At 52.6% G+C, this 27,953-nt stretch overlaps 11 protein-coding genes across 11 annotated transcripts; 7 read left to right on the top strand and 4 right to left on the bottom strand.

Annotated features, from left to right (window-relative positions):
- Window positions 1-933: 933 nt before the first annotated feature.
- J4E93_010884 (uncharacterized protein) lies at window positions 934-2,210 on the top strand (the record flags this gene model as incomplete). The annotated part of the gene is made up of 3 exons (XM_049348760.1): window positions 934-1,709; window positions 1,759-2,007; window positions 2,057-2,210. The coding sequence occupies 3 exons, from the start codon at window positions 934-936 to the stop codon at window positions 2,208-2,210; spliced, it is 1,179 nt and encodes a 392-aa protein (XP_049194101.1).
- Window positions 2,211-2,802: 592 nt separating this feature from the next.
- On the top strand, window positions 2,803-4,678 carry J4E93_010883 (uncharacterized protein; the record flags this gene model as incomplete). Its single annotated transcript, XM_049348759.1, has 4 exons — window positions 2,803-3,458; window positions 3,510-3,827; window positions 3,879-4,361; window positions 4,408-4,678. The coding sequence occupies 4 exons, from the start codon at window positions 2,803-2,805 to the stop codon at window positions 4,676-4,678; spliced, it is 1,728 nt and encodes a 575-aa protein (XP_049194100.1).
- Window positions 4,679-5,620: 942 nt separating this feature from the next.
- On the bottom strand, window positions 5,621-8,230 carry J4E93_010882 (uncharacterized protein; the record flags this gene model as incomplete). The annotated part of the gene is made up of 1 exon (XM_049348758.1): window positions 5,621-8,230. The coding sequence occupies one exon, from the start codon at window positions 8,228-8,230 to the stop codon at window positions 5,621-5,623; it is 2,610 nt and encodes an 869-aa protein (XP_049194099.1).
- Window positions 8,231-10,336: 2,106 nt separating this feature from the next.
- Window positions 10,337-11,014, bottom strand: J4E93_010881 (uncharacterized protein; the record flags this gene model as incomplete). Its single annotated transcript, XM_049348757.1, has 1 exon — window positions 10,337-11,014. The coding sequence occupies one exon, from the start codon at window positions 11,012-11,014 to the stop codon at window positions 10,337-10,339; it is 678 nt and encodes a 225-aa protein (XP_049194098.1).
- A 910-nt stretch (window positions 11,015-11,924) lies between these two features.
- On the top strand, window positions 11,925-13,029 carry J4E93_010880 (uncharacterized protein; the record flags this gene model as incomplete). Its single annotated transcript, XM_049348756.1, has 2 exons — window positions 11,925-12,300; window positions 12,353-13,029. The coding sequence occupies 2 exons, from the start codon at window positions 11,925-11,927 to the stop codon at window positions 13,027-13,029; spliced, it is 1,053 nt and encodes a 350-aa protein (XP_049194097.1).
- Window positions 13,030-16,586: 3,557 nt separating this feature from the next.
- J4E93_010879 (uncharacterized protein) lies at window positions 16,587-17,332 on the top strand (the record flags this gene model as incomplete). Its single annotated transcript, XM_049348755.1, has 2 exons — window positions 16,587-16,890; window positions 16,959-17,332. The coding sequence occupies 2 exons, from the start codon at window positions 16,587-16,589 to the stop codon at window positions 17,330-17,332; spliced, it is 678 nt and encodes a 225-aa protein (XP_049194096.1).
- Window positions 17,333-18,626: 1,294 nt separating this feature from the next.
- Window positions 18,627-19,564, top strand: J4E93_010878 (uncharacterized protein; the record flags this gene model as incomplete). Its single annotated transcript, XM_049348754.1, has 3 exons — window positions 18,627-18,776; window positions 18,829-19,219; window positions 19,266-19,564. The coding sequence occupies 3 exons, from the start codon at window positions 18,627-18,629 to the stop codon at window positions 19,562-19,564; spliced, it is 840 nt and encodes a 279-aa protein (XP_049194095.1).
- Window positions 19,565-19,902: 338 nt separating this feature from the next.
- J4E93_010877 (uncharacterized protein) lies at window positions 19,903-21,315 on the top strand (the record flags this gene model as incomplete). Its single annotated transcript, XM_049348753.1, has 1 exon — window positions 19,903-21,315. The coding sequence occupies one exon, from the start codon at window positions 19,903-19,905 to the stop codon at window positions 21,313-21,315; it is 1,413 nt and encodes a 470-aa protein (XP_049194094.1).
- A 230-nt stretch (window positions 21,316-21,545) lies between these two features.
- Window positions 21,546-22,523, bottom strand: J4E93_010876 (uncharacterized protein; the record flags this gene model as incomplete). Its single annotated transcript, XM_049348752.1, has 1 exon — window positions 21,546-22,523. One exon carries the CDS (start codon window positions 22,521-22,523, stop codon window positions 21,546-21,548), a length of 978 nt encoding a protein of 325 aa, XP_049194093.1.
- A 409-nt stretch (window positions 22,524-22,932) lies between these two features.
- J4E93_010875 (uncharacterized protein) lies at window positions 22,933-23,435 on the bottom strand (the record flags this gene model as incomplete). The annotated part of the gene is made up of 2 exons (XM_049348751.1): window positions 22,933-23,251; window positions 23,431-23,435. The coding sequence occupies 2 exons, from the start codon at window positions 23,433-23,435 to the stop codon at window positions 22,933-22,935; spliced, it is 324 nt and encodes a 107-aa protein (XP_049194092.1).
- A 2,673-nt stretch (window positions 23,436-26,108) lies between these two features.
- On the top strand, window positions 26,109-27,950 carry J4E93_010874 (uncharacterized protein; the record flags this gene model as incomplete). Its single annotated transcript, XM_049348750.1, has 2 exons — window positions 26,109-26,738; window positions 26,994-27,950. The coding sequence occupies 2 exons, from the start codon at window positions 26,109-26,111 to the stop codon at window positions 27,948-27,950; spliced, it is 1,587 nt and encodes a 528-aa protein (XP_049194091.1).
- Between the last annotated feature and the right edge of the window lie 3 nt (window positions 27,951-27,953).

Raw genomic sequence — 27,953 nt, 5'->3', positions numbered from 1 at the left:
GAGTGTGTCGACCTTGTAGAGATGCTCCATCTTATCGATTAGTCTTGCTGCTGTCCTCTATAAGGAAATGCAAATGCAACCCAGGCACCGAGACAGTTTCGCAACAATGCAAGCTGCATTCGGCTTCTCAATGATAGCCGTGCGATGCGTGAAGCATATGAAAGACGTGAAAGGTACGCCGGATTATGTGTCGCACTAGATCCCAAGAAGGTCCTTCATGATGGCAATGTCAATCGAGGTAGGACTTTACGTCGACCTAGAAATTATGGACAAATTGAAATGTTGCGCAGGCAAAATAATGCGATGGAATTCTGTCATCCCCTGGGGCGTTAGGCGTCAGGCGTTGTCGACATGCAAACCACAACCGAAAGCATCCGGGCAGCGAAAGCATTCGGACAACGAAAGCGGACAACTAGAACATCAGTGATCCGACTATGGGCATGAGCAGAGCGCTACAAGAGACCGAGACCAATCAGCGCATACTACGGCGAATACCAGGCGAGGGGAAATTGCATCTCCTATTCGCGGTCTGAGATTTCGTGGTGGCATCTCGGAGGTGGAAGCGCACGAATGCCGGTCTCGCCACCATTAGCTGCGGGTGGTGAGATCTGCGCATCTCTTGGCTCTCCTGACAATTGACTGATTGCTACATTACTCTCCGTACACTCCCGCGGCTTGTATTGTTACTCTACCGCGCATCCTCCCACCCTATACGCTCCTTCTCTACATTGTGCTGTGTTTTACTGCGCCGCAGCTTCTCTCCTCGGGCACCGAATTAGTGTCGCCACGCAATCGCAGCTATTCACCACACCGCCGAGACCAGTGTTTGAAGATACACCGCTGGACACATATAAACGACCCTCGCCTGTCCCCTTCCTACGTACCGCAAACAACCCATCGCCGAACATCGACTTGATGTCTACAACTACCACAATGCCCGGCCGCACCCTTCCGACGATTCCGACCGCCGAGGTGCGCGCGCACAACAACGAGAAGTCCTGCTATGTTACAATCGGCACCAAGGTCTACGATGTTACCGACTTCCTCGATGGTCATCCTGGTGGCCCCGAGTTCATCCTGGAATATGCGGGCAAAGACATCGAGGCAATCCTGAAGGACGAGATCTCACACACCCATTCCGATTCCGCATACGAGATTCTTGAAGAGAACTTGGTGGGCTTCATGGTCCCCGAAAATCTCCTGAATGGCGCAGTAAAGAGCTCGAATCCTGCAGATATCGTGCCTCTGCCATCTTCCGAGGTTGGCAAGCTGGAGCTCAAGGGCATGGAACAGGACGGCAAGCCGCTGTACGAAGCAACCGGCATGTCATCTGCAGAAGATCTTTCAAGACCGACGGACCCGAACCAGGACTACAAGCAGCACAAGTTCTTGGACCTGAGCAAGCCGCTTCTGATGCAGGTCTGGAATGGTGGATTCAGCAAGGACTTTTACCTACAGCAAGTGCATCGCCCGCGCCACTACAAGGGAGGCGACTCCGCGCCGCTGTTCGGTAACTTCCTGGAGCCCCTCAGCAAGACGCCGTGGTGGGTCGTGCCATCGCTCTGGTGGCCCTGTGTCGCGTACGGAACAGCCGTTGCGTTTGGTGGACTATCCTCCGCGACGGAACTTGCTGGGTACTGGGTCTTTGGGCTGGGATTCTGGACCATTATCGAATACGTCCTGCACAGGGGATTGTTCCACTTGGACGAGTAAGCACTCCCCATCCACATGGATTCATCTTGTACTAACAACAAGCAGCCACCTCCCCGATAACCGCGTCGCGATCACCCTCCACTTCTTGCTCCACGGCATTCACCACTACCTTCCCATGGACAGATACAGGCTCGTCATGCCACCTACACTCTTCGCTGTCTTGGCGGCACCGTTCTGGAAGTTCGCACACGCGATCATATTCTGGAACTGGTATGCCGCTCTGGCTGCCTACTGTGGTGGTATCTTTGGCTACACCTGCTACGACATGACACATTACTTCCTCCACCACCAGAAGTATGTATACCCATAGATCACTATGAAGGACCTCGCTAACAAACTGAAGGCTACCTCCCTACTACCAGCAACTCAAGAAGTACCACCTTGCGCACCACTTCGCTGACTACCAAAACGGTTTCGGTGTCACCAGCCGCTTCTGGGACCGCATCTTCGGCACCGAGCTTGAGATGGGACCTTCCAAGGTCATCAAGTCCACTTGAATGGCGACGCACGAATAGACTTTTGTTATTAGACACCCACCTGTCACCACGTTGTCAAGACCGGCATTGAAGAAGGCGTTCAGCGGGTCTGCAGGGCCATTTTGGGTCGATGCAGCTTTGACGTTTGTAGATAACTTTATGACTCACTACCTCAGATAATAGTAATGCCAACAATCACTTCACTTCTGTTCCCCATTCTTCAGTCACTGCTCATTTCCCTGTTGCGCTCACGGCGGCAGTCACGTGACTTGCTGCCTATTAGTCACGCGCGGACCCTGCCAAGGCCTCTCCAACTTTTCAAGGTATCACGCCCAGGCCTGCCTCTCCACTTTCCACTCACCCACCCATTAACACGTCGTGCTGCACGAGCAAAGCTTCAATCAAGCACCCATTTGTCAAGTGCACCTCGGTCAAGAGGTCATTCGGCAAGCGCCAGCAGTATTATTCTCTACGTCCGTTCGATATCGCAATTGAAATCAATACTTGAGCCCCAGCTCGCCATCACAACAACACATCGCCCATTGCAGTGACATCGCGCATCACTTCCACCAGCTACGCTTATCGAGAGCTAGGAACCGCCACCGACGTCGCCATGTCTACCCAAGCCGCAGTCGAGGCCCTCCTCGAGGAGACCGCCCGCGAGGTCGAGATGAAGGACGCCGAGCGCAAGCGCACTGCCAGCAGCGAGGCGCGCGACACCGACAGCCGCCGCGACGACCGCCACTCAGATCGCCGTGACCGCCGTGATAGGAGCCGAGACCGTGGGGACCGTCATCGTGAGTCCAATGGAGATCGCCGTCGCAGCCGCGATAGAGACCACCGCCGAAGAGACGGAAGCCGTCCCCGTTCTAGCAAAGGTGCTGACACAGATGAAGACCGTGATAGGCTCCGCCGCAGCAGCTCGCGCGACCGCCGTGGAGGTCGTGGAGGCCGTGACCGCGGAGGCGACTTCTACAGCGGTAGCGGTCGTCCGCGTTCCCGCTCCCCTCGCGACCGCGGCAACGACAGGTACCGTGAGAGGTCCCGCGACCGTCGCCGCAACGGTGGTGATGACCGCCGCAACAGCCGTCGCAACAACACCCCGCCCAAGCCAGAGGTCACCGAGGACGACCGCGACAAGCGCACCATCTTCGTCCAGCAGATCTCCCAGCGCGCTGAGATGCGTCACTTGCGCAGCTTCTTCGAGCGTGTCGGCCCTGTTGTCGAAGCTCAGATCGTCAAGGACCGTGTTACCGGCCGTAGCAAGGGGTGAGTACTCACTTCTCCATTCCTCATATATACATGTTAACATCAGTCCAGCGTCGGCTACGTTGAGTTCGAAGCTGAAGAGTCTGTCCCTCTTGCACTGGAGCTGACTGGCCAGAAACTGAAGGGCGTCCCCATCATTGCCCAGCTTACTGAAGCCGAGAAGAACCGTGCTGCTCGTCCATCCGAGGGCGGTGCTGCACCCGGTGCCAACGGCGCCCCCTTCCACCGTCTCTACGTCGGCAACATCCACTTCAGCGTCACCGAGAAGGATCTCCAGGAGATCTTCGAGCCTTTTGGTGAGCTTGAGCAGGTCATCCTCCAGCGCGATGAGTTGAACCCAGGTCGCTCCAAGGGATATGGTTTCGTTCAGTAAGTCGTCTGTTTATGTTCCCTGCGACATCATTTGCTAACACATCACAGGTTTGTTGACCCCTCGCACGCTAAGAATGCTCTCGCAGAGATGAACGGTTTCGAGCTCGCCGGCCGCCAGATCCGCGTTGGTCTCGGCAACGACAAGTTCACCCCCGAATCGACCGCGAACCTCCTCCGTACATTCACCCAGCAGGCTCAGTCCTACCAAGGCTCTGCCTTCAGTGGTGCTGGTGGTCGTGGTGCCTATGCTGGTGGTACTGGTGGTGTCTTCGACCGTACCCATAGCAAGGACGACCGTGGTGTTAGCGGTGCCTCTGCTCTTGATGACTCTGATGTCGCTGGAGTCAACTTCAAGACCTATGACCGCAGCAGGCTCATGGACGCTCTCGCTCGCCGCGACGTTCCCGGAGACTCCAGGCAGGGTGGTCAGGCTATGCCTGTTCCCACCACTCGCAAGGCTCCCGCTCCTGCCCCCGCCGCTCCCATGGCTTCTAAGTGCGTCAAGATCGAAAACGTCTTTGACCCTGACGAGTAAGTCCCCGCATCTCCTCTTAGACATTCGCTAACACATTACCAGGGAACAGCGCAACTACGGTGACAACTGGAACAAGGAGCTCCAGCACGAGATCAAGTCCGAGTGTGACAAGAAGTACGGCAAGGTCGTTCACATTGCTGTCGACGCCAACAGCGAGGGTGACGTCTTCGTCAAATTCGACTCCGTCTCCGGCGGTGAGAAGGCTCTCCAAGGTCTCAACGGTCGTACCTTCAACAGCCGTACCATCCGCGCTTCCTACGTTGTGGACAAGATCTACAACTCCCTCTGGGGCGCTGCTGCCAGCAGGTTTTAACCGACCGGTACGTCACAACTGTCGTGGGGTGCTCGGTAGCCACTACTGCCGAGCATGCCCGATCACTCATGTGCACAGTATACCTTGATCGGTTCTTACGGTTTCTTTACGGCTCATTCTCTCGGTTCACTCTTACGGTTTCTACTCTCGGCACACTCTCACACCTCTGGTACGTACGCATGGCGTTGACAGTATGATACGACTCTCTTTCTTTCATCTGCTTGTTCTTCTTTTTGAGCGTTGCTTTTCAGGCTATGCTGGCGAAGGTGTACAACGTGCAGTGCTTGGATGGTGGAAGCTGCGTTGTCAAGATCAATATGAGGGATGAACGAACGTTCAGAGGTATGATGGATGAAGGTCTTGGTGGACACTGAAAGGATAAGGTCTCGATGGATGACGGACATGATTGTTTAGGCGGACGATGGGCGAGAGCTTGTATATGGCGTGGAACATGGCGGTGGAGGAATACTTACTTCGGTACGTTCTGTGAAAGGACTTCGGTCTTGTTCAGATCTTTCACTTGGTCTCAGGTCTCCTCACAGACGATTGCGCATGCATCAGCGGCACTTAACACGGAAGCGGAGGACTCATGGCTGCTAATAGCACATAGGACCAGCTCGTCTCTTCCTGTCTTCCTGGATGACTTGCCTGCCAATAATCATGTGTTAAGATACTCTTCTTGGATTCCTCCCTCGTTGCCATGGCCTATTGATGTGGAGATTGAGCATGTGGATGGGATGCGTCTGGCTGTGGTTGTGGTTTGACCCTTCTCCGCTGCTGACCATGTTGTTGCCTGACGTCGTGATAGGTTTCGATTGTATTGTTCTTTTGTGGCTAACTAGACTACCGGCCCGTCATCTTCGCCCGCCTTGCACGATCAGCTGCTCATTCTTTACGAGCACGATCTAGATGCCATCCAGAGCGATGGCTGTACAATACTTGCTATCCCAAGATGATTTCCTTCCACTCGTCATCTGCGAGCGTGAACGCCGCTTTGAAGACTTTGCCAAGAGCTACACGACGATGAATACCTTCATCGGGGAATGGTTCTACTAAGAGCACAAAGTACAGATCCCATTCGGAATCAACCCTCTCCTTCGGCAAATAATACGTCCACACCGGAAACTCCTGTTGACTGAATGACTTGGCATCGGAAATGGCAATGAACTCAAACGTAGTCTGGCCAGTGGCTTCGTATTTTTCCAGCCACTCTTTGTTGACAATGACGGACCCGCATTTATCGCCGCGCCGGTCTGTGATGTGGCAGCGAGCCCTAGTCGCTCCAACATCGTCTCCTTCAAAGCCGGTCTCATTCGAGCGAACCACGTGAAAAAAGGCTCGCCAGGTATAGAATTGTAGGAATGGCTGATCGGGAAACTCTTTCAGTCCACCAATAGGTTGACTGGCTGCTGTTATCCTTACGTGGTAGGGATCCTCGGGTAAGGTGAGATTGAACTCCAGCTGCTTTCTGTACTGTATTGCGTCCAGTGGACCACCTTTCAACGGCCGCCCGTAACTGTCGTAAGCTCCACGGTTGGCCTCTCGATCTAAGGTACGTTGGCTGTTTATGCGCTTCAGGCTCCTGCTACCAAAGCTGTTCCCCCTCAGACGATTCTCAATGCCTTCTGAACGAGTTCGCCGAAGATTGCTGTTGTTGTCATGAAGATCAGTCACGCTTGGAGCAGACCCTGTATCGCTCTTATCGTCGTTCATACTGGGGTCAGGAATAGTCGACTCATCAGCTGGCCTTACTGATGCGTTATACCCCGTCCATTTCTCATCAATGCTTCGATCCGCGACGGCGTTCTCCCTGTCCCATAGGCGACGCAAAGTCCCATGACCGTCTCTAATGTGCCAGTCAATCCATGTGTGATCCAACAGCCAAGCATGGACATCGGAGAGACAACCGTCAACCATCTGGGGTTTGTACTGGATTCCATCGCTCTTCCATCCACACCAAGACCAACTTGGGAACTTGATGTCTTTGTACTTTGGCTCTTCTTTTACCCGATTGTAGTCCAGCAGGGCCAAAAGGTCGACGGGCTCCCACAAGAGGGCGAGGTCAAAGTGCGATGTCGGAAGCCCAAAAGCAAAAGGCGCTTGCATTGTGCCCTCCATTAGCTTGCACATTCCACTGAATGCAGCCAGGATATCCAGCGGTTCGTAGAGCTCGCGCAATGTGTAGAGGTACACGCAGTGGGCATAAAACCACATGCTGCGACGCTTAAGCTCCGTGAGCATCTGAAGAGGAGCTTGCACTAAATCCAGCGACCAGCCTCTACCTCTTCCGTCTGCAAATATGTCTTCGGACATGCCAGTAGAGCGACACTGAAAATAGATCTGGCCTCTGGTGAAGATCAAGCACCGCTTGGAGAGCAGCCTTTCCTGGAATGTCCAAGCACGTTTGTTCCATTTCGATGTCTGGATGCTGATCTCAGGCGGTTGATGCAGGATCAGGTGCACACCTTCTGCATAAACTCCGATTTGCTGTTGAGGCCGCTGGTCTTCGTCAAGAGCCAGGAGACCACTTTGCGAATCACCGTCCGCAGCGCAGATCGTCAGTGTCGCATTGCCGTATATGAGATGCATAGCTCGCGAATTGAGATTCCACGAGTGGCTGCTGTTCTGCACAATACAGAGTGCGTCGATCCAAACGTATCTGATACCCAGATCATGTACCAGCCGAATACTCTGTACAAGTGCTTTTGGTAGCTTCCGGATGGTGGCAGCGAGGCCACCAGATTTCCTTCGACTCTGGATGTTCTCAATCTTCGTTCGGTAGTCCATCCTACCGGTATCTCCCCAAACATAGCTGACAGCCGCATACGGCTCGAACTGAAGACGCTCTTTCGTCTCGTCGAACGGCAAAGGAACGAGGCGGTCATTCTCGATGTCGATAACGCCGAAGTATGGCTCCATGAGCGTTTCGAGAAACGGGTTCTCGATGCCAATCTTCTGGGTACATCGACGATCATGGTTCGTTTCACACAGCCTCAAAAACTCGCGAATGAGATTCTTTTTGTTCTCCGTCGCGCCGAAGCGGCGGCCAAGAAACTGCGTCTCGCGATTCAACTGCTTGGGGTAGTCGAGATCGGAGTTCGCGTATTTGATGGGTGCTGCTAACACCAAGTAAGATTCGAAGGCCTTGAGCAACGTATCGCTCCAGGTGACTCTCAGGCGACGGGTCCGCTTTTCTCCTAGTGCACGTCTGGGGTCAACGGACAAGCGTCCGTCCATCTCCCACGTAAGATGGCAGACTGCCCTGGTAGCGTCGACGTCTTTCAAGACGTCCTTTCCGATGGAGTTTACGACGAGGTGACATAGCGGACATGTTGCTGCTCTCTCGCTGATCTTATCAAGAGTCCCCAGACGGAATCGCTCATTGGCCAACCGCAGGGAATCGAGCGACGGGCGAATCTCAGCTGCTTTGTCGTCTTCAATTACAAACTTCTCGATGCTGAGATTGAGTGATGCGCATTCCTTGCACGGTCGCTCGATTCTGTCCGCGGCCGTGCCGTTTTCCGCGGGACGGTTCGGTATCGACCCTTCCATTGGTGGCTCGAAATCGGTCGTCATCACCCAGGTGAGGGATCTGATGTTTCGCGCCTCACAATCGAAGTTCAGAGGTTGTTTTCAAGGCTAGCCTTACGCCGACCTAGGAACAGCCCGAACACGATGCAGTACTTTGCAAGTTTTTGTTTTGTTGTGTTCTGCAAACCTGGTCAGCCTTTTGCTTCTATGAGGTGGCCTTGAGATTAGTACCAATACTGTTGCTAATCCGTTGGACTCTGCCGCTCATCAAGACGAGCTTGATCCTGCTAAATTTTGCATCAGAAGTCAAAGCACGGCTTTTGGACGGAGCGCGAGAAGGCTCGCCAATGTGTAGCTGAACCGCCGTCACTCAGCTCCCACCCTGGCGACCAGCTGCTTTTCTCTCAGCCGCACACATTAGGCGACGCATATACGAGAGCGCTGCAGCAGGCAGAATCAGGCGAACGACATCCAAATAGGGTATTCAGAAGCAGACGCAGCGTAGTCTTTGCAGTGCAGCATGCGTCGCCGACGAACATGGTGGGTGTCTCTCCCGCTTGATTGGACCACGTTCGTTCTTCGGGACGGTCCAGCCGCACCCGCTCACATCAGTGTTAACAAGAACATATGCATGTCGAACGCGTTCCCGGATACTAAGAAGTTGCAGTATGCATGCTGGTTATTTAGCCACCTCCTCTTCTGAGCTGAGTCAATCTGTGCACAGGTTAGACTGTGTCCCACACCGCGGGCTCCAACATCACCTATGCGAACCGAAGCGAAGACGCTCGATAGACTACTGCCGAGCCCTTACTATCTTACTTGTTACATACTCCATCTACTGCTCTCCTCTATTATGATACTGTAGTATCTTCCTTTACCCACGCAGCTTTGCTTGATTGATATTTTTCGCCTATATTAATGTCAAAACCACCCATTCTTTCACATACGACCATAGGACAATGAGAATTAGGCTTCCCGTCCGCTCAGCCATATACAAGCATTGTACCGGCGGATTAGTAGTTAGGTGGGTGACCACTAGCGAATCCCCGCTGTTGTATGTATTTTGATCTTTTTTGCCCATCTTTTTTGCCCATGTCCGGGTCGGGCAGGTGGACCGACGGCGAGAACAAGTTTAACTAGGTTGGAACAACAGAAGACATGACCCTGTCTACAATCTAAAAACACCTTCCATAAGATCATCAACTACGCTGTCTCGCGCGATCGCAATTTTTGTGTCCAAGAGCTGCTCAACTAAGTCGTCCATCTCTGCATCTTCATCGGGCGTGAGTCTGTTCTGCTCCTCAACTCCAATGTCTTTGCGCACAACTCTCATCTCCCAAACCCCTCCCATCGCGTCTCTTCTCTGTCCCAACGCCTTGAACCCCTCAAGGTACTTGATCCGAAAGACAGACCTCTCGCCATCTTCATCGGCTGCTTCGCATGTCCTACCTCCCTGCGCTGCGGCTTCTAACACAGCCTCATACGTCCAAAGCTGCACATTCGTTTCCATATCTTCCGTCAGTCTCCGCGCACCCGAGACTTTCTTCCGCTCTTCGAGGTATCGCGGGTATTGGCTGCGTGTGCGATCTTCGATGCACACGGGGCAAATGAATGAATGGGCATGTAGGTTTTCTTGTCGCTTGAGCCAGGCTAAGGGGAGTTGAGGCTTCGCGGAGTAGATACTGCGCGTGCAGTTTGTTGAGCATGGCGACTTCGGGGCAGGGAAGCATACCGGTGAGGAAGGCGAGGACGGCGGCTTGATGATGTGTTCGCAGTCTAGAGTGTGGAGGGGGGTGGACGGGTCGTCGCAGTGGTTATGGGGCGGCGGCTTGGTGAGCGCCATGGCGGAGTGCGATATGTGTTGGTTAGGTAAGTCGCGGGTGGGAAGAATTTGGGGTTAAGTGTGAGTGAAATGGTGGGCTGCAGTGATGAGATTGTGGAGATATGATGTGGACGGACATATGGGAGAGGCGTCCAAGTGCAAGTGACGTCTTTCTCATCCCTTCCATTATTTCATAGGCGGATTCAGTCATCGTAAATGTCGAGTGTGTTGCGGGAGTCGTGAAAGTGCATGTGAGATTACAGCTATTTGAGAACTGTCGTACCATCGACACACAATGACCACCTTCATTGAAGGTGCAGTGCATCCGCTACCGTCGTATCTTCCTTGGCTACCGGAGCCCCAAGTCCCTCTTTCTTACCAGGCAGTCCACATTCCAACAACCTCCTCCTCTTCGCATTTTCACAACCCGTAACGGTAAACACCAGATCCCTCCCCATCGTCCGTCTTGCCTTCATATACATCGCTGTCGCAACAGCCTGCAGCATACGCGCAACGAACGTTACCATGTGTACTTCTTCATAACGCACATCAAATTCGACGCGTTCGATAGAATGCCGCTCTGGAATGCAGCGGAACGCTTCGCGCCAGCTTTCGACGATCGATTCCATCAATAGGTAGGGGATCTCATGTGTGACATGATTGAGTTTGACTAGTTCAAGAACATCGTTGCTGTAGACATAGGGGGAGATCCAGATGCGCAGCGCTTTGATCGCAGTGCTGGGAAGTAAGAAGTGGTCGTCGGTGGACTTGCGTGAAGACTGCGGCTGAAGGATGGGAATGTTGGTGTCGCCGGTGGCTAATTTGGTACCGAGGATTGAGAGGGTTTGGGGATCGTTGATGGTGATGAGGAAATGGGGTGAATTCCCAGCGGCGATTTCTGGGTCGAGATCTGGACATTCTGACGATATGGTGAGGGTGTCGGGCTGCTCGGAATCTGTTTTCAGCTCGAAGGAGACTGGCATCCTTGCGAAGTGCTGATTGCTCAAGATGAAGTCAACGAGGCAAGATGTGTAGACGTGTGAAAGTTGATGTTGGTGTCGATGCTTATAACATCTCGTCAAGTGGTGTTGACCGTTTAGGCAACCATTCAGGCGGCCAATGAGCGTGGCTGTGTTCTTTGCTACTAGGAACACCTTACCATTCCCTCTGACTCTTCGAGTTATTGGTCTCTAGTGCTGACACACCCGGATTGTTTGTCTCTAGTGCTGATACACCTAAGTATTGCTGGAACAATATAAAGTTCTATAGGCGTTCACTTGCCGCAAGCATCGGTCATATCGTGGAACGCATGCTTGTCACGTCGCAAAGCAAGTAGGCACAACCCGCAATCAGTGTAGAAGAAGAAGTAACATGGTTACGTCATCTCTCAGCCACTCATTACCTAGCACCCTAGGTAGTCGCGCCCACCCGAGCTTCACGATACCTTTGCCAAGAATCGAGTGGTATGGCTATATACTATACCACCATGTGAACACCACATCACGAAATCGTCCGAAGACGCTATGTTACGCTCAGTATTCGCTGCGTATACATTGCGCAGTCTGAAATCATGGCGGGGTGAAGACTGCGCGGTTGCTATTGTGCGCGGCTTGCCCTTCACTAATCACGGCTGCGTGAGTATCGCCAATTCAAGAGCTCACACCCAACTCACCCTCACTTCTTGGCGGTGAATTCTGAGTATTCAGTCCTATTGTCGTGAGATCGACTCTTCTCTCTTGACTCACTCGACTTCGCCTGACTTACAGTCCAAGCTACCGACCACCCACCTACCGCGCAATCCAAATCGCGCTTGCCGCCTGCATCATCCTGTATCCCAACGTGTTTTCTTCATTAGCACTCATGTCGTCGTCCGTCGCCAGACAGTTCGGCAACATGCTCAACACTCGGTGGTCGCTCCCAGAGAAACCCGCTCCGTCGCCATCCACCAAGCAAAAGACCGACTCCAAGCAGAAGGCCGAAGCCATACACGAGAAAGTCGTCTACCCACGCGTCATAGGATTACGGGACGCGGACTCATGCAACAATGCATCCATGTCCTACGAGCACCTTCTCGAATGCGGCCACCTCATTACTACACCCAAGCCTGACGAGCGATGCGCACCCAATTGCTACTGTGTCAAGCACGGACGGCACGAGATCAACGGCGACGAGGAGAAGAAGGCGAACATGATGCTGTTCTACTGCGACGCGTGCGTAGAGGAGGAGAACGAGAGGCTCGTGGCTGATACCTTGACATCAACGGGGGCAGGTGAGTTCACTTACGGGCAGTAACGCTCACGATGACGCTGACCACTTGAAAGAGAACCTGCGTCGTACTCTTCGCGAGAAGGCAGCCATCAAGCGCGAAAAGCAGACCAAGTTCCGCAAATGCTATATCGCACTCAAGATCACATCCGTGCCTTGCCACACCGACGGCGCACTACGCAAGAGTTATACGCCGCGCAAAGAGCATCATCCCTTCGATGTTTCGATCCCTCGAGTAGGCGACAACTTCTTCGAAGACATCCTGGTGAACCCGGTGGAGAAAATGAAGGCGCCTGACAACACTGTCGCGACCGCGCCCGAAGAAGCAAATCGCCCCGTCGTCGGCAGTAGCCCAGCCAACCTCGGCGAAGCCGGCGAAAACTACCTGCGATACACGGCAGCGCGATCTGCAGCACCCAAGGCCCTCAAAGCCACGCCGAGTGCCTCCAACGCTAAGAAGACCGCGTCGCTGTCTGCTCCCCGCGAGGCCGCTGCAGCATCACCGGTGGTACCAAGCACCGATGTCGCACAGAAGATATCACCAAAGCAGTCTCGCAAGAGGCCCATCGTCATCGACGACGATGAGGAATACGTGGACGCACCGGAGAAAGAAACAGAGGTTGTCAAGAGAACCAGGAAACGACAAAAGGCTACTTCATTGCCGCTGCCGGTGCCAGCTACCCCGAAGAGGAAGCCAGGGCGTCCTAAGGGAAGTGGACGTAAGAAGGTGTGAGGGGTTGGCGGATACAGGTGGTGGGAAGTCGTGAGGATGTGGAGGTGATGATGAGGTTGGAGAAGACAACGACAGGGTGGATGCTGCTATGCGATGCCTGGATACTGTCGTATTTGTCGGGCTGGTATTCTGGTATGGGTATATACTGAATGGAACATGTCGTTGATAATACTTTCGATGAGAATGTGATGAAGAAGGATGGCAGATGGCCGCGGGGTGCGATGTTGCTTTCACCCCACTTAGCCGGCTGACTAATCTGCATCCTGCTATCTCGCCACCCGTCCTCTCCGCAACGTATCAAATGCACGATTGAAGTGTACAGCATGTTTTATTTTGACGTTCATTAACGCAAGTTACATGGTCTATCTCCATGCTCTACTACATCCAATCCAAACCCATCAAACACGAACCTCCTCACGTCGCCCTCTCGTCCTTTTTCTCATACAACAAACACTCACAATACGCCAGTAAGATACAGTATAGATATCGCACAACATACAACACCCGCGACCAAAACTACCGCGATTTCCATGTTCGACATCTCGTCCACGCTGTGGATTCTGATGTTCCGTCGCCCCTCATGTCCTTGCGAAGGGGGACCGCGTTCTAGATCAATCGCATTGCGCTTTTGCTGATCGTATGTGTTAGGGTGGATGGATAAGAAGGGCATGGCGTTGGTATTAGTTGTTGTTTCGCGAGCAACTGTTGAAGTGGCTGATAGACTAGTTGTAGGGGTACTGTTGTCTGGAGCTTATGATATTATGGGTGACATAGTGGATATGGTGAATATGTGACACGATTCTATAGAGCGGCCGGGCGCTGATCAGTGAATTTGCAATGCACCTGCTCGCTGAATTATGGTGTGAACGAAAGGCATGTGGCGCTGCGAGCGACTTGTGCACTATTCGATCGGATGGATTTGGGAAACACACCGCCCCCGCCCCATACCGCGATCTCCAGTCCCCTCACCCTACGACCACTCACAACACACCAGTCCCATACAGTATAGACAACGCAAAACACACACCGCTCACAACTAGAAGTACCGCGATAGTCATGTTCACCCATTCACCTTGCCTGTACATCCCAGTATACCGACGTCCACGTCCATCATTTCCGTGCGAGGAGAAACCGCGTTCTAGATCAGGCATGGCGGGCTCTGGCTGGTCGTGCGGATTGGGGTTGGGGTTGATGAATAAGCTGGCGAGTAGGTGGTTGGCGACTAAGGAGTCGCGAGCAGCTGTTGAAGGGGAGGTTGAAGGAGGGGTGGAGGTATTGTCATTTGGGGTAAGTGTTGAAGGGGTTGATCGATTGGCTGTAGGGGTACTGTTGTCTTGGGTTCGTAGGATTATGGGTGGCATCGCTGTTACTGTGGGTTTGAGTGTAGTGAATCTGCGCGAGATAAGTGTAAAGAATAATCCCGGCGCTTTATAAGTGAACGTGCAATGAGTTTGTTTGCTGCCTGGGTGGATGGATGGAAGAAATATGGTTCTGTGAGTCCCTTCTAGACTACTTGGTCGAGAGTCGTGGAACTGCCGATATGCTTCCATAGACGGCTGCATGGCTCTCACCATGAATCATTCCTCAGCGCCAGACTCTTCGATGTCGTCCACATATTGTCGAGTCGCAAGGGCGAAGGCCCCCTAAGCAGCATATACCACTTTAGATCTTTTGACAGAACGTAGGGTATGTTTTCCAAAGCCGATGAGTCGCGGACGTACTGAGAATATTCCCGGACAGTCGCTGCAGCCTCCATCTTACTACCGACGACCCAGACCTTGTCAAATCCACCTATAATCGTATTTGCAATGACGATGATACCACCACCCACTTCGAGTGACAGGAGGCGATTCTCCAAGGTTTCTGTAAAGACATCCAATGAATTCTCAAGAAAGACAACATTCTCTAACCGAAGTCTGACCGATAGTCGAAGTAACTTCTGGACTGCAATCCGGTTCAACTTCACATTGACGAGGCGCAACGTGTCGAGACTGGAGGTCCAGATCGGACAAAGAAGCTGAGACGATCCCGACACTAACCCTATCTGAGGCGCGGACATGTGAAGCGCGTTGTTCTCTGCTAGCGATCTTCCTGAAAAAACCAGATGCCGTAAATTTGGACAGCGCAGAGTATTGGGCATGATGTATGTGTCCTGGGCCAGCCTCATCTTCAAAGAGTCGCTGCTATACGCATTGGACTTGTCGCCACTGTCAAATTTGTATTCCAGGGTAGTGAGATGAGAGAGCACCATGTTTCCGGTGGGAAACCCGACGAAGCCTAGTGTGTTGAAGTTGATGGAGGCTTTCCAAAGTCGCTCGACCTGTCGGTGATCTACGTGTCTTAACAACGCGTAGAAGATGTTCATGGAGTGTCTGCATTGAGCTTTCGCGCAGGTGTACCGTAACGGATAATTTTGAGCGAGGCCAAATGAAGGGAGAACAATGTTGCCTGTATTGTCTCCGCACGGCTTTTGATAGAAGACTTGTTCTGTGGGAAGCAAGTTGTTAGTCTCCCTGAGTGATGTATGCTTCGTGTACGCTCTATCCACGGAAACTGGAAGCATGCTGCGGGTTGGTCGATAGCACACTGTTTCCAAGTTGATGAACTTGTCCATCCAACCTACGCTATTATCTTCCAACCATGTAGACCAAAGATAGGGATCCGTCATCCGGTCGTGTTGACAAGGGCGGTGGAACTCGCGGTCACGATAGCTTAGGCCTGCCCTCTCAAATTCTGCAACTTCCAGTCGTCTGGGCGCCGCATCTTTGTACACTATAGCCCTGACGAGTTTCGCTCGAGCAGGATCGTCAGCGATGCCTTTGAGTATGGCGATGCTCTTTAGATCTGGCGCAAAGCACACAGTGCGATAGAGATGTTTCTGGAACCCCGGTATGTTGCAGGCCTTGGAGGTCAAGAGGAAGCTGATGAAATCGTGGGAACTCTCGTTGTTATCACAAATTACGTACTCTAGCATGGCATCGATAAGCTCGTTCGGAAACGGCAGCCCACTGCGCAGTGGAGTTGCCGGTGAGCAGTTCTCGTCGTGAAGTCGCAGACGACATGGCTGATCGATGACGCGAGTTTGGCTATCGGCCGGCGTGATTGGCCACGGTACCATCCGATCCATATCAGCTATGAGTCGAAGGGGTGTTGAGAGTCTAGGTCAGCATGAGCGACTGATACAGATATATACAGATGCCCGTGTCGCGTGTCGCATGGACCACACCAAACAAACGAACAGCATCACGTGTCGCTAAGCCGTTGTTGCAGCCCTTGTGAGCACTGACAAACCATGAGAAGGTTTACAATACCAGAGCCGCAAAGTTTGCGTCTCTTTTCGGCATTCTTGCTTACACTGAGATACAAAGCGTGCTTTCCTGAGTGTGACGTATGCATACTCCGCACGCGTAGCGACATGGATGTGGCTTGAGTGTGGGGCCTTCGCAACTGGATGAAGTACGCTTAGAGCGCGTACACGCAGCCCCGTCGGCTGGCAATTCGTGAGCCATGAGCATAGCGCTGTATCGCAGTGTTAATCGTTGATCAACTGCCCTGATATGTCGACGCGCACGACCGACTTTGAGCTTCGTGCCGCAAAATTCTCAGATCTTGCTTCGATAGCGACGGTATGGGCAGCGGCATTCTTTGATGATGAGATCATCGGCGAGCTCATGCATCCCCACCGCAAGGAATACCCGGACGACGTATACTGGTTCTTGCTGCGAGGTATTCGACAACGGTTTTGGGACTGGCGACATCGTTTCATAGTTGTGATAGACGATGGAAAGGTCGTTGGTGCTGCAGATTGGAGAAGGCTAGGAAGAGGGGGAGAGAAGTTGGAGTTGGGGCGAACAGATCCACGTACGCCTTCCATCGCGACACTCACTATAGCGTGTGAGCGCGTCTTTTGGCTTACTCTACCTCCGCAGGTAACCTCATCGCGCCACTTGTGAAGGCATACCACTCCACGTCTTTAGTGCTCTTCCCCAATCGCGCGGCTGATCCCACGCGCACTTCCTTCCTCGACACAGCTGTCGCGAACTCTGGAAAGTACTGGACTGGCCATCGCACCGAATGCTGGGACTTGCACGTCTGTGGCGTACACACAGACTACCAAGGTAAAGGTGTTGGAAAGCTGTTAGCCACGTGGGGTGTACGCGAAGCGCACAAGGAGGGCGACGAGGTTGTCGCTAGTGTATTGTGCGGAGAGAAGAATAGAGGATTCTATGCGAAGGCTGGTATGGGTGTTCAGGTTTCGGAATTCAAGGGCGATGGAGGTGGCATCGCGTTGTTCACGAGATAGTTCGCGCGGGCGACGCGTTTCAGCCAATCAGTGTTGCCGGAGTTGTGCCGGCGGCATCGCGTCTTTCGTGACGCGTCTGCGACTACCATCTCTTCCTCCCCATCATATGTAGCGCTTTCCATCATCACATTCATCTCTTGCCCATCGTTAATCGTTCCTTGTGGATCGATGAAATAGCAACCTGTACCGCAATGAAGATGAGAAGGAATGACCGAAAATGCCGACCGCGCGGACCGAGCGTGACTGCCTGGCAGCAACACATAACTGCTGCTAACCGCCGTATTGGATGACTTTCAAACAATGAACCCTTCTCCTCCATCAATCACTCTTATCCCAGGATACACAATATGAGTTTCGCTATTACATTCGCTGCGGGTGTCGTGCTCCACGCTACTGTCTTGGCCAGGCATCGCGAATGGGACCGCCATTCAGCCGCCATCTTATCCTCAGCATGTGTCCTCTTCGCAGCTACAGTCGTAGCAGTTGCTGTTATTCGGAAAGTTTCCTGGGTCTCTTCTTTCGCTTGCGTGGGCGATGTGACCACGGACTTCGTCAGCGGCCTTCTCAGTTCTATGATAGTGTATCGACGATGGCTACACCCTCTCAGATCCTTTCCAGGGCCTATAACTGCACGGAACACTAGCCTATGGATCATCAAGCAAAGCGTCCCTGATCTCGACTTATACGTCAAGATGCGCAGCTTGCATGATCGATATGGCGACTTTGTGCGAATAAGTAGGTTTGGAGAGCATTTAGACGAGTGCGTCGTTGACCTGGTCTAGGGCCACGCGAGATCTCGATCTGCCATCCTGATGCGATAGCGGACGTACATGGACCGAGGAGCAAGATCCTGAAAGGCGAATTCTACGATCAGACCCATCCATTTCATAGCCTCCAATTCATCCGCGATCCGAACCTCCATAAGGAACAGCGTCGGTACTGGGACAGAGCTTTCCATAGACCAGGTCAGTGATCTCCGCTTTCGTTTGCTGCCAAGCAACCAAGGTCGAGCATACACCTCCTTCTGTCACTTCTAGTTCCGCACGATCAACGTCACCAGCTAGCACGATGGAATGTTAGACCACCACAGCTAACAGCTGTAGCATTACTGGGATATGTGCCACGACTTATACGACACTATCGAATCACTGCCAGTATACTTACGAGTCATGCGGCATCACGAAAGCCGATCGACGCCAGCGGTGCCTTTTTAGACCTATTCTTTGATGTCATATCGGACTTGACGTTTGGTCAGTCCTTCGATACACAGACCACGAAGCAGCGAAGTCCGATCATGGCAGAGTTCCTCAGCAAGCAGAAAGTACTTGGCTTCGCCTTGCTGAACATGCCTCTGCTCCACCTCGCTAAGAATCTGCACACATCCACAAGGAAGCAGAAGCCCTGGGAACGTTGGTATGATGAAGCATTGAAGGCCCGCAGTAAGGTAAGTCAGCCAAGCTCTGACCAACTTTCGATCTTGATGCTCATATGCGAAGAAAACTGTTTCGACTTCGGACATATACACATACCTGCCGCAATCTGAGCTCTTCAACGGCAACGCTCTCAGAGAGGCCAAGTTGGCTATCGTTGCTGGCGCTGATACAAACGCTATCACGATGTCGAACATTTGCTATCTACTGTGCCGCCATCCTGGGTACCAGGCGAAGCTCCACTATGAGTTGTCAGCCTTACATTCTCTTTTCCCCGGCGACCATGATCTGACGAACAAACCTTGCTTGGCTGGCATCATCAATGAAGCATTGAGATTGCATCCGCCCGTGCCCTCCGGTCTTCAGCGTGTAACACCCGCAGAGGGCGCAGTCATCGCCGGCCGACACATACCGGGCCATATGAATGTCACAACGCCGACGTACGCACTACATCGAGGTAGTGATCTCTCTCTCTCTTGTTGCAGCTTGAGCTAACCTTTCAGATGCACGCGCGTTCGTTCGACCAAACGAGTTCATTCCCGAACGCTGGTACTCCCGTCCCGACCTCATCCTTCGCAGAGACGCATTCGTTCCATTTGGCTACGGCGTCTACAACTGTGCGGGCAAGCCATTGGCCATGTTACAGTTGCGCATGGTCCTTGCCATGATCTCTCGACGGTTTATCATGTCATTTGCTCCTGGCCAGGAAGCTCTATGCCAGTACTTCATCGATCATCAAGCCGACTGCTTCACGCTTCACCTTGAGCCCCTTCCTTTGCTGTTTGAACGAAGAAGCGTGTGATTATACCAGGGTGGATCTTGTATCGCGATATGGCTGGCACATGACCGCATGCCACACTGGCGAAGATGAAACATTGCTACTGCAGTTTGCTGATAGGTCCAAAACATTCTCCCTCAACCTCCGTAGTTGTAGGTATTCACATGGATTCTTATGAGCTCTCAGGACTGGAAGTGAAATGCTGCATGGGCGGCGAGAGAAAGCTGTCACCCAAATGACCCTGAAGTCAGCAGTTGTGCTCCCCTATGGTTCGCTTCCAACCCACACCCCGTTCGCTACCACTGAATCACAGCACCCCCCTTTTTCCTTCCACTCTCACTTCAGTCCGACTAGCCGATACTATGGGCTTCATGAAGCAAGGCAGCCAACGTCCCCTCGGGAGACGCCAGACTCTACACGACTTGCGAAGGGCAGCGCGCAGCCCAAAGCAACCTGAGAATTCCGACCAGACCCTAGTGCAAGCAACAGACCCCACGCCGGCCCAGGATAACACGTCACGACTAAAGAAACGTGCGAGCACCTTCGGCATCAAAAATGCGCTCACCAAATTACGCATCATCAAAACCAGCGCAGCCCCCGCGGAACCAATCTGGACCCAGTATGAACTCGTCAAACGCATAGGTTCTGGTGGAAACGGCCTCGTAGATCTCTGCTTCGACACCTCAGCCGGCATCCTCGTCGCCGTAAAGACTCTGACCCTCCCAAACCCCGCCGCACCTCTAGCAGAAGCAACGATACTGCAAAACCTAGGCCGCCACGGCAACATCGTCCGATACTACAACAGTGTCCTGAGTCCACCGCATCCCAATCGTCTCCAATTGATTTTCGAATACTGTCCTAGAGGCGATCTACTGGACTACCTGGATACCTTGGATGGCGCCATCCCTGAACTATTCCTATGGCATGTGTTTAAGCATGTCGCATGTGGTCTTGCTTTCCTGCACAGCCGCGGCATCGTACACGGCGACATAAAACCCGCCAACATCCTCCTCACCGCGGCGCGAGAAGGCGAGCGTTTCTCCCTACCCAAGATCGCAGACTTCGGCGCTGCGTCCTGTAACCCTTCACCAGAAATCCCACGAGGCCACATAGGCACACCGTCCTTCCAACCCCCCGAAGCAGACTATCGCCACGGCCCCGAATCCGATATCTGGTCCTTGGGAAGCATGATGCACGAACTGGTACTGGGTCGTGTACCCATGCAGAAAGTGCGGGAGCTGGAGATCGATGCCGAGACTTGGTTTGGGGGGAGTGGACGGGAGATACCGGATGGTGTCGTTGCGCGTGATCTCTATAAGGAGTTTTGTTTCTACCAAGCTGGCCACGTTGTTGAACGCATACGCATCGATTGTCCATCTGAGTATACGACGAAAGTATACAGCCCCCTGCTCAACCACTTCATGATGCGCACTCTCGACCTCGACTGGAAGAACCGCATCACGGCCAGCCAACTGTACGACCTATTACCTAAGCTCGAAGCTATTGTGCAAGATCTTCACATCCTAGGCCAACCTGAACTGCTCGATAACCTCGAAGATCGAGAGGAACTGAATGGTCGAGAGGCCCCATGCGTCACCGACTCCCAGATGCTCCGACAGCTGTTCGAGAGATTGGCAAGACATGCGGATTGGGCGAGTCACCAGGAGATGCGGAAGAGAGGGATGCAATTGTTGTTCCTTATGGACGAAGAGGATCATTTCGCGGCTTTCAGGGCGCTGAGGGATGTAAGAAACTTTTGGGGAATGGAATGGTGAGGTTTGACGGCTGGCGGTGCCAGACGTATACCAAGCGGTTCGAGGACCGCGGTACCATTGTCTTCAGGAGGGACCATCAGGCACACACAACATCCGGTATCAGACGCCTATGCCGCGATGCCGCATCTCAATGCACCGTGGACAAACGTCAGCGAAGCGGATGTTGCTAACGAATGTTTGCTCATTCGAGTTGTAGCAATGGGACTGATTGCATGTTAAACCAATCCCAATCACTCACTAAACTTCTCCTGTTCCAAATATCTATAATCATCCATAGCCGCCACAACCCACCCCTCAAGCCTCCTCCCCTCCACCTCCCCAAACTCTTCCCTCCACTTCCCCCCCATAATCCCCACATCGATCTTGCTCCTCAGATCTCCCCTAATAACCCCCGTCGACCTATCCAGCGTTTCCATAAACTCCAAATGCTGTGGATCATGTGTCGTCTTCGCCGCAATCTCCGCCTTACTCGACGTCGCATTCCAGGTAAACTTAAGCTTCTGCGGGTCCAAGCCAGCACGTTTGCTGACGCTAATAAGCATCTGGGGATTCGCGACGACATCGTCTGCATCGAGGATGATTCCGGTGATACCGAAGGTATGTTTGTAGAGATCGTATAGGGTACGTGTCCAGTGGTAGGTGTTTACCATGGTGGCTTGTTGCAGTACCTTCTCTGGGCTTGAGTCTGAGGCTTTGAGCACGCGGTAATAAGATGAGAATGCTGATGCTGGATGACGGATCACGAAAATGGGATACCATTGCCGAAGAAAGTCGTCGGGAAGCAGGGTCCCATTATACGTCGAGTGTGCGGAGGGAACGGACCACGCATCTTCGCTTCCGAAACTGGTACCAGAATAGAAGCAGTACTGCGCAACGGGATCGGATATTGATATGCTGTGTTCGCGGAAGAACGCTGTCTTGCCCTGGCGTTCGGCTAAAGCGGCGTATTCGGTGACAGTAGCAAGACCTTTTCCGTAATGATCGATCGTTGCTGTTCGTTCTTCTTCTGTCCATTCGCCGGGCTTTCGAACGCGCTCGCCATCGAATTTCAGCTTGATGGCGGGACTGAAACTGTGGCCATAGTCGGGTAGGTCGGGGTGTTGGAGTATGTCGGGCTGAGAGGTTATGTTCAGGATTTTGAGGATGAGGTTCGAGGCGGTGCGTGGGTGAGAGAAGAATGCTAGGCGGCGGGCGTTGTCGGTCGACATGTCAGATGATGAAGGTTGGGTAAGGTTCAAGTGAACGGAGGCGAGGTCTTTGCCCAGTCTTTGTTCTTGAAAAGTTTCCAGGCGCTAATAAATTTATCCACTCAAGATTACCTGGGTATGAAGTACGGTGTAGCGAAACGAGGTGCGGGGCTGTCACACGCGTCAGGCGACTTGCTTTTTATATGCGGCTGCTCGAACGGGAACGTTTGTATGCGTGCATCACGTCACGTCATGCATCCGAATACTGTCGTGATCATATTGAGCCGAGTTCAAGGGCATTAGCCTCGTAGTTGGGTACACATGCTGCTGCTACCTACAATATCGGAAGTGGTTGGTAATTGCACACAAGCCTTTGCAAATTACATTTCATCTCAACAAGCAGGCTCGCGAATCTGCTTTCTTCTTTTATTTACACGTTCACCAAATCCAAGAACTCATTAAGCTGTACCCTGGCTCTGCCATCCTTCTCCGCCCATGCTCGGCCAAGATTCTCGCCAATTCTTACAGCATTCTCACGCTTCCTTTGCCCAGTCTCCGTGAACGCTGCATCAAGGATGGCTTGCACTTCGCGTTCCCAACCACTCATATCGCATGTTGTATCCTCCGTGTTCCCCGTGTTTAGAGGGCAGCGATCAACGCGCATCTTTGTGAACTCGAAGCCAGCGTCTATAGTACGCGCCATGTATGCGATATTGAGGGGCTGGTCGATGGCAAAGGGCCAGCCCATCCTGGTACATGTAAGTAGGCATATTGAATGAGTCTCGCAGTACACACATCGGAACTCCTTGGGTGAGGGCTTCCATGATTCCATTCGCGCCTCCGTGGGTTATGAACCATCCACAAGCCTATATCACCGATGTCAGTATTGTTCATGGAGTCAATGAGAGGAGCTGTGATTCAGACATACCTCATGAGCCAGAATCGCTTGTTGCGGCACGAATGGCGATATGATCGCTTTGCAGCTGTCAAGGTATTTGCTCTTCAGTCTAGAGCTCGTGTGGGCATTCGGATAAGCGTGCGCGAGTATCTTGAAAGATTTTCAGTTGTGCCTTGCCTTTCAGCGTTCTTGTGCTCACTGCACTTACGAAAGGATGATTGCGGGCAACGATGTAGTCTAGAAGAGTCTCGAGGTAATTAAGAGACGACGGCCTAGGACACTACAAATTAGGCCGAGGAAAGAGTGGGCATGAAGCAGACGAGACACTAACCAATGCTCAGTGCCAAAGCTAATGCAGATCACACTCTGCTTTCCGTTTATAATGAGACATTCGTCCAGAAATTGGGTGATGGCGGTACCCGAGCCTTCCGGGCATGTATTGATCTCTATTTCGATAGCTTTGGCAGAAAAGGTACGAGTGCCTCGAATGAGCGGCAACATAGGGCCAAGATGGAACGTCTTCCGGTCGTCATGACTTCCAATCCATTGTGATATAGCATCGAGACATTCCACACTATCGTATTCTGGAGCGCATGCTGTCAAGAGCCCGTCAGCTCGTTCCGCAAATCTGAAACGTTAGCTACTAACAATGTAGTCCAAAATTTGTGCAATATACCTCGTCATTGTGGCCTCCGCAGCATGGATCTTGCTCGCTTTGTCACCCACATCTTCAGGATTCAAATCGCGACACGTCATTGGAGGCATGCCTGGGATTGTGACGCCGTCCTCACAGTCGTGCGAGTCCTGACTCATAGGCTTTCCACTTCTTCCTCCGAACTGTGCCGGCCCGCACATGTGCATGAAGCCTCCTGAAAATGCCATCATCCATTGGAAGACGGGTGGAGATGATTGTTCAGATTTTACAATCTCGAGCCATGATAATTGGAATCCCTTCATTGAGAACGATCAGTCGCGCAGTGTGAACGGAAAGTTAGATCATCCTACATCAAGTACGACCACCGAAGGTCTGGGGACTGCTTCAAGTTCCTTCAACGTAGAGCAGCATCTCACAGGTTTACTTTCCATCAAAGCCTTCCAAATAAGCTTGAACTCATCGTCCAGAGATCTACCCTCTCTACCATTTGATGGCAGACCGATGACCCTACTCCGATGTAAGTATAGACCGACAAAGACATCAGGAAGCACGCGATGCTTCTGCATCACAATGATGCTTACCTCACTTTGCTGGAGTTATCGAGTTGCTCAATATCCGTACATCTTGAAACTTCTTGGGTTACCCTATCGACAACATTACCGGAACTAGCTACCAGTATCGTGACGGAGACGGCTCTTGAATACGCTATCCGCGCAGATAGGATGCACATGGAGCGGAGATGACCTGGTGTTGTGTCAGAATGCTGACAACTTCTCATCTCTGGATTTACGTACTCCAATTTGCCTTACAAGAGAGGACGACATGGCTAGGAGACATGTTGCAAGCGATATTTTCAGGGCCCGAGAAATTAATTTATGTGCTGATGATATGCTGATGATATGCTGATATCGGATCACAAAAGCGCAAGTTGGCGATGACGAACGTGATATGTGCAGCGCTCAAGTATGTTGACAGTCAGATTTGCAGGGCTATATTTTGGCTAGCTAGCGTCCATGAACATGGTTCATGCATTGCCAGCGCACTCTGTACTACGCCCAAATCAGGCATGGTTCGTTGATCAGTATACTCATGAACTTTGATACCGAAGCCTCGCGCTCTCGCCAAATTCTTCACGCCCTCTACCGTCTGTCTGTAACGCCAATGTCGGATGCAAAGCGCTTGCAGGTGGCCATCTGGTAGGTGAAGCCCGAAAAGAACTGAGCGCCAAAATCTCACCAAGACATTTTAGTGGAGGTGGCATCGCTGGGATGACTGTTGCGGCATTGCTGGCAAGATATCCAGATGTCGACGTTCACTTATTTGAGAGCAAGCCAGAGATCCGCGCCATTGGCGCTGGCATCGCAGTATGGAAGAGATTCTGGGATATCTTCGAAGAATACATGGATATGGATGAGCTGTGTGCTTCTAAAGGCATACGATGTACTCCATGGTCAGAAGGCACGTACTGCAATTTCGTTTGAGGACGTGGCAGCCGTAGTCAATGAGTATCTGCTAGCAGCTAACTCCACTCCAGTTCGTGGGCCCGTCCTCCGGAAGTCCGATACACCCTCCGGTGGAACAGACTTCTCGCAGATACCCCATGGACCTAGACTTGTCCCTCGAGATGCCCTTCTGGACATACTTCATACGCACGCCGATACTGGACGATGTCATATCAAAACGAACAAGAAGATGAAGTCATACATCCAAGAAGATTCTGGGAGTCTCACCCTGCTCTTCGAAGACGGTAGCGACTTCACAGCTGATGTGCTCATCGGGGCTGATGGAGTTCATTCACGCGTACGACGGCACATGTTTCTGGGCAACGATGTACTATCTGCACCTCATTTCAGCGGTCAGTTTGCGTACAGGATGAGCTGCCCAAAAGCCGATCTCCAAAAAAGGCATCCCAATAACGTGGCGTTAGACGGGTTCAAAATAGTAAGGCGTCCTCCGAGTGCACTAGCTCATTGACTGATCATGGCGGCAATGCGCGCAGTGGTGCGGAAAAGGAAGACACGTAACCTCGAATACTGTCCGGGACGACATCCAGATGACGGCGTACGACAATGTCTTTGATGCAGACGGGGTGGCGCCCCCTTTCGATGGCCCGTGGGTTGCCGAGGTGCCATCTTCACAAATCGCCGAGCGTTTCGCCGGGTGGGAACCAGACCTTGTCGATCTGCTGCAGGTTCCAACGGCTGCATCGCGATGGGCCGTCCACGTCGTACACCCACTTCCAACCTTCGCAACGGACCGCGTGTGCCTGATCGGTGACGCTGCGCATGCCATGACACCACACCAAGGTCTTGGTGGGGGTCAGGGTGTTGAGGATGCATACATCCTGGCTCGCTTACTAGGGCACCCCGAGATGACGGCGTCCAATGTGCCGCAGGCGCTAAAGATATACAACACCATCCGTCGGCCAGCTTCGCAAACGGTATCGCGGCAGTCGTTGGTGAACGGCCTGACGTATGGGTTCTTTGGCGTGGAAGCTAAGGCACTATCTCTGCCTGAGATAGGAGAAGAGTTGGTTGAGAGTTGCCGGTGGCTGCTTCAGGACAGGGGTGCGGAAAAAGAATGGCTGAAAGCGAAGTCTGCACTCGCCGCCGCGCTGGAGAGATGCAAAGACGACCCGGCTTCCCCCAATCTCCTGCCCGGCACTGGGCATCGGGAAGCGACGGTATGTCACCATGGTTGATGAGGTACTGTGGCCCTCTCGTCACCCGCCGGGCGCTTCATGGCAACCGTTAGACTTAGCGATCTGGGTTTTAGACTAGAAAAAGATTGTGCAGTGCATCGGACTTGTAGATGGTCTTTGGGCACGCAAAGCCTATTGCTGTTTGAATTTTCACCAAAGCTCTCTCACGTACTCGGGGTACGCTGTTTCTTGACACCCCAACTCCACGCCGACACGTTGTCGTGCTTGTAACGACAGCGAGAAAAGAGTCGTTACCATTGTATCGCCTACCACATCACCAGGATGGCATCAAATCAAATTCAGCGCATCATCGTGCCAGATCAGGAACGAGCAAGTCAAGTCCCTAGTGCAGCGACCGTTGGTGCCGCAGTATCAATCCTGCACAGGGACGGGATAGTTGTTTTGGAAGACGTCGTGGACAAAGCTGCCATAGCAAAGCTGAATTCTGTCCTCACCGAGAGATCTGAAGAGCTGGCCAATAATCCATCCACGCATTTCAATCAAGGCAAAGCTACCCGCAATATCTCACAGCCACCGCCTGCTACACCCGAGCTCATGTTCCAATCAGTCTGGGCAAATCCTTTCACAGCAACCATCAGCGCCGCAATGCTAGGGCCAAGCCCACGAGTGCATTACGCCAATGGAAATACAGCACTATGCTCAACTGAGCGACAAACCGTTCATGCAGATCTCGACCACAATCACCTCCGCTTCCCTTTCGCACTGGTGGCGAACTACTATCTCATCGACACATGTCCCACGAACGGCGGCACGGAAGTGTGGGTTGGCAGTCACCGAGACACCAGTCTTGCCGATCATGTCGATTCGCGCGACGCGCCGGGAGGCCTTTCAAGTATTCGGCCAGAACTTGTCAGCGAAAGGCTCAAGGTCCTTCCGCCGGTGCAGATCTCGGTCAAGGCAGGAGATCTTGTGCTTCGGGATGTGAGGCTATGGCACGCAGGGATGCCCAACAAGACTAACGTGCCCCGCATCATGTTAGCTTTTCTCATATTCCCCTGGTGGTATCAGGCGCCCATGAAGATGGCACTTCCTTACGCAGCGCAATCACTGGTGCAAAGATGGACGAGGGAAACAGGGCTGGAATTCGAAATTGAGTGGTTGAAGGAAGACGAGTCACCGTCGAAGTTCTTTGTCACCACTGCCTCGGCGAATGAACATGTAGTGTATGGATGAGGA

Source organism: Alternaria ventricosa, assembly GCF_023758065.1.
Source record: "Alternaria ventricosa strain BMP 2768 chromosome Unknown scaffold_37, whole genome shotgun sequence".
In the NCBI taxonomy this organism is placed as follows: Eukaryota; Fungi; Ascomycota; class Dothideomycetes; order Pleosporales; family Pleosporaceae; genus Alternaria; species Alternaria ventricosa.
Note: the sequence above shows the minus strand (reverse complement) of the source record. Positions and strands in the feature narration are given on the sequence as shown.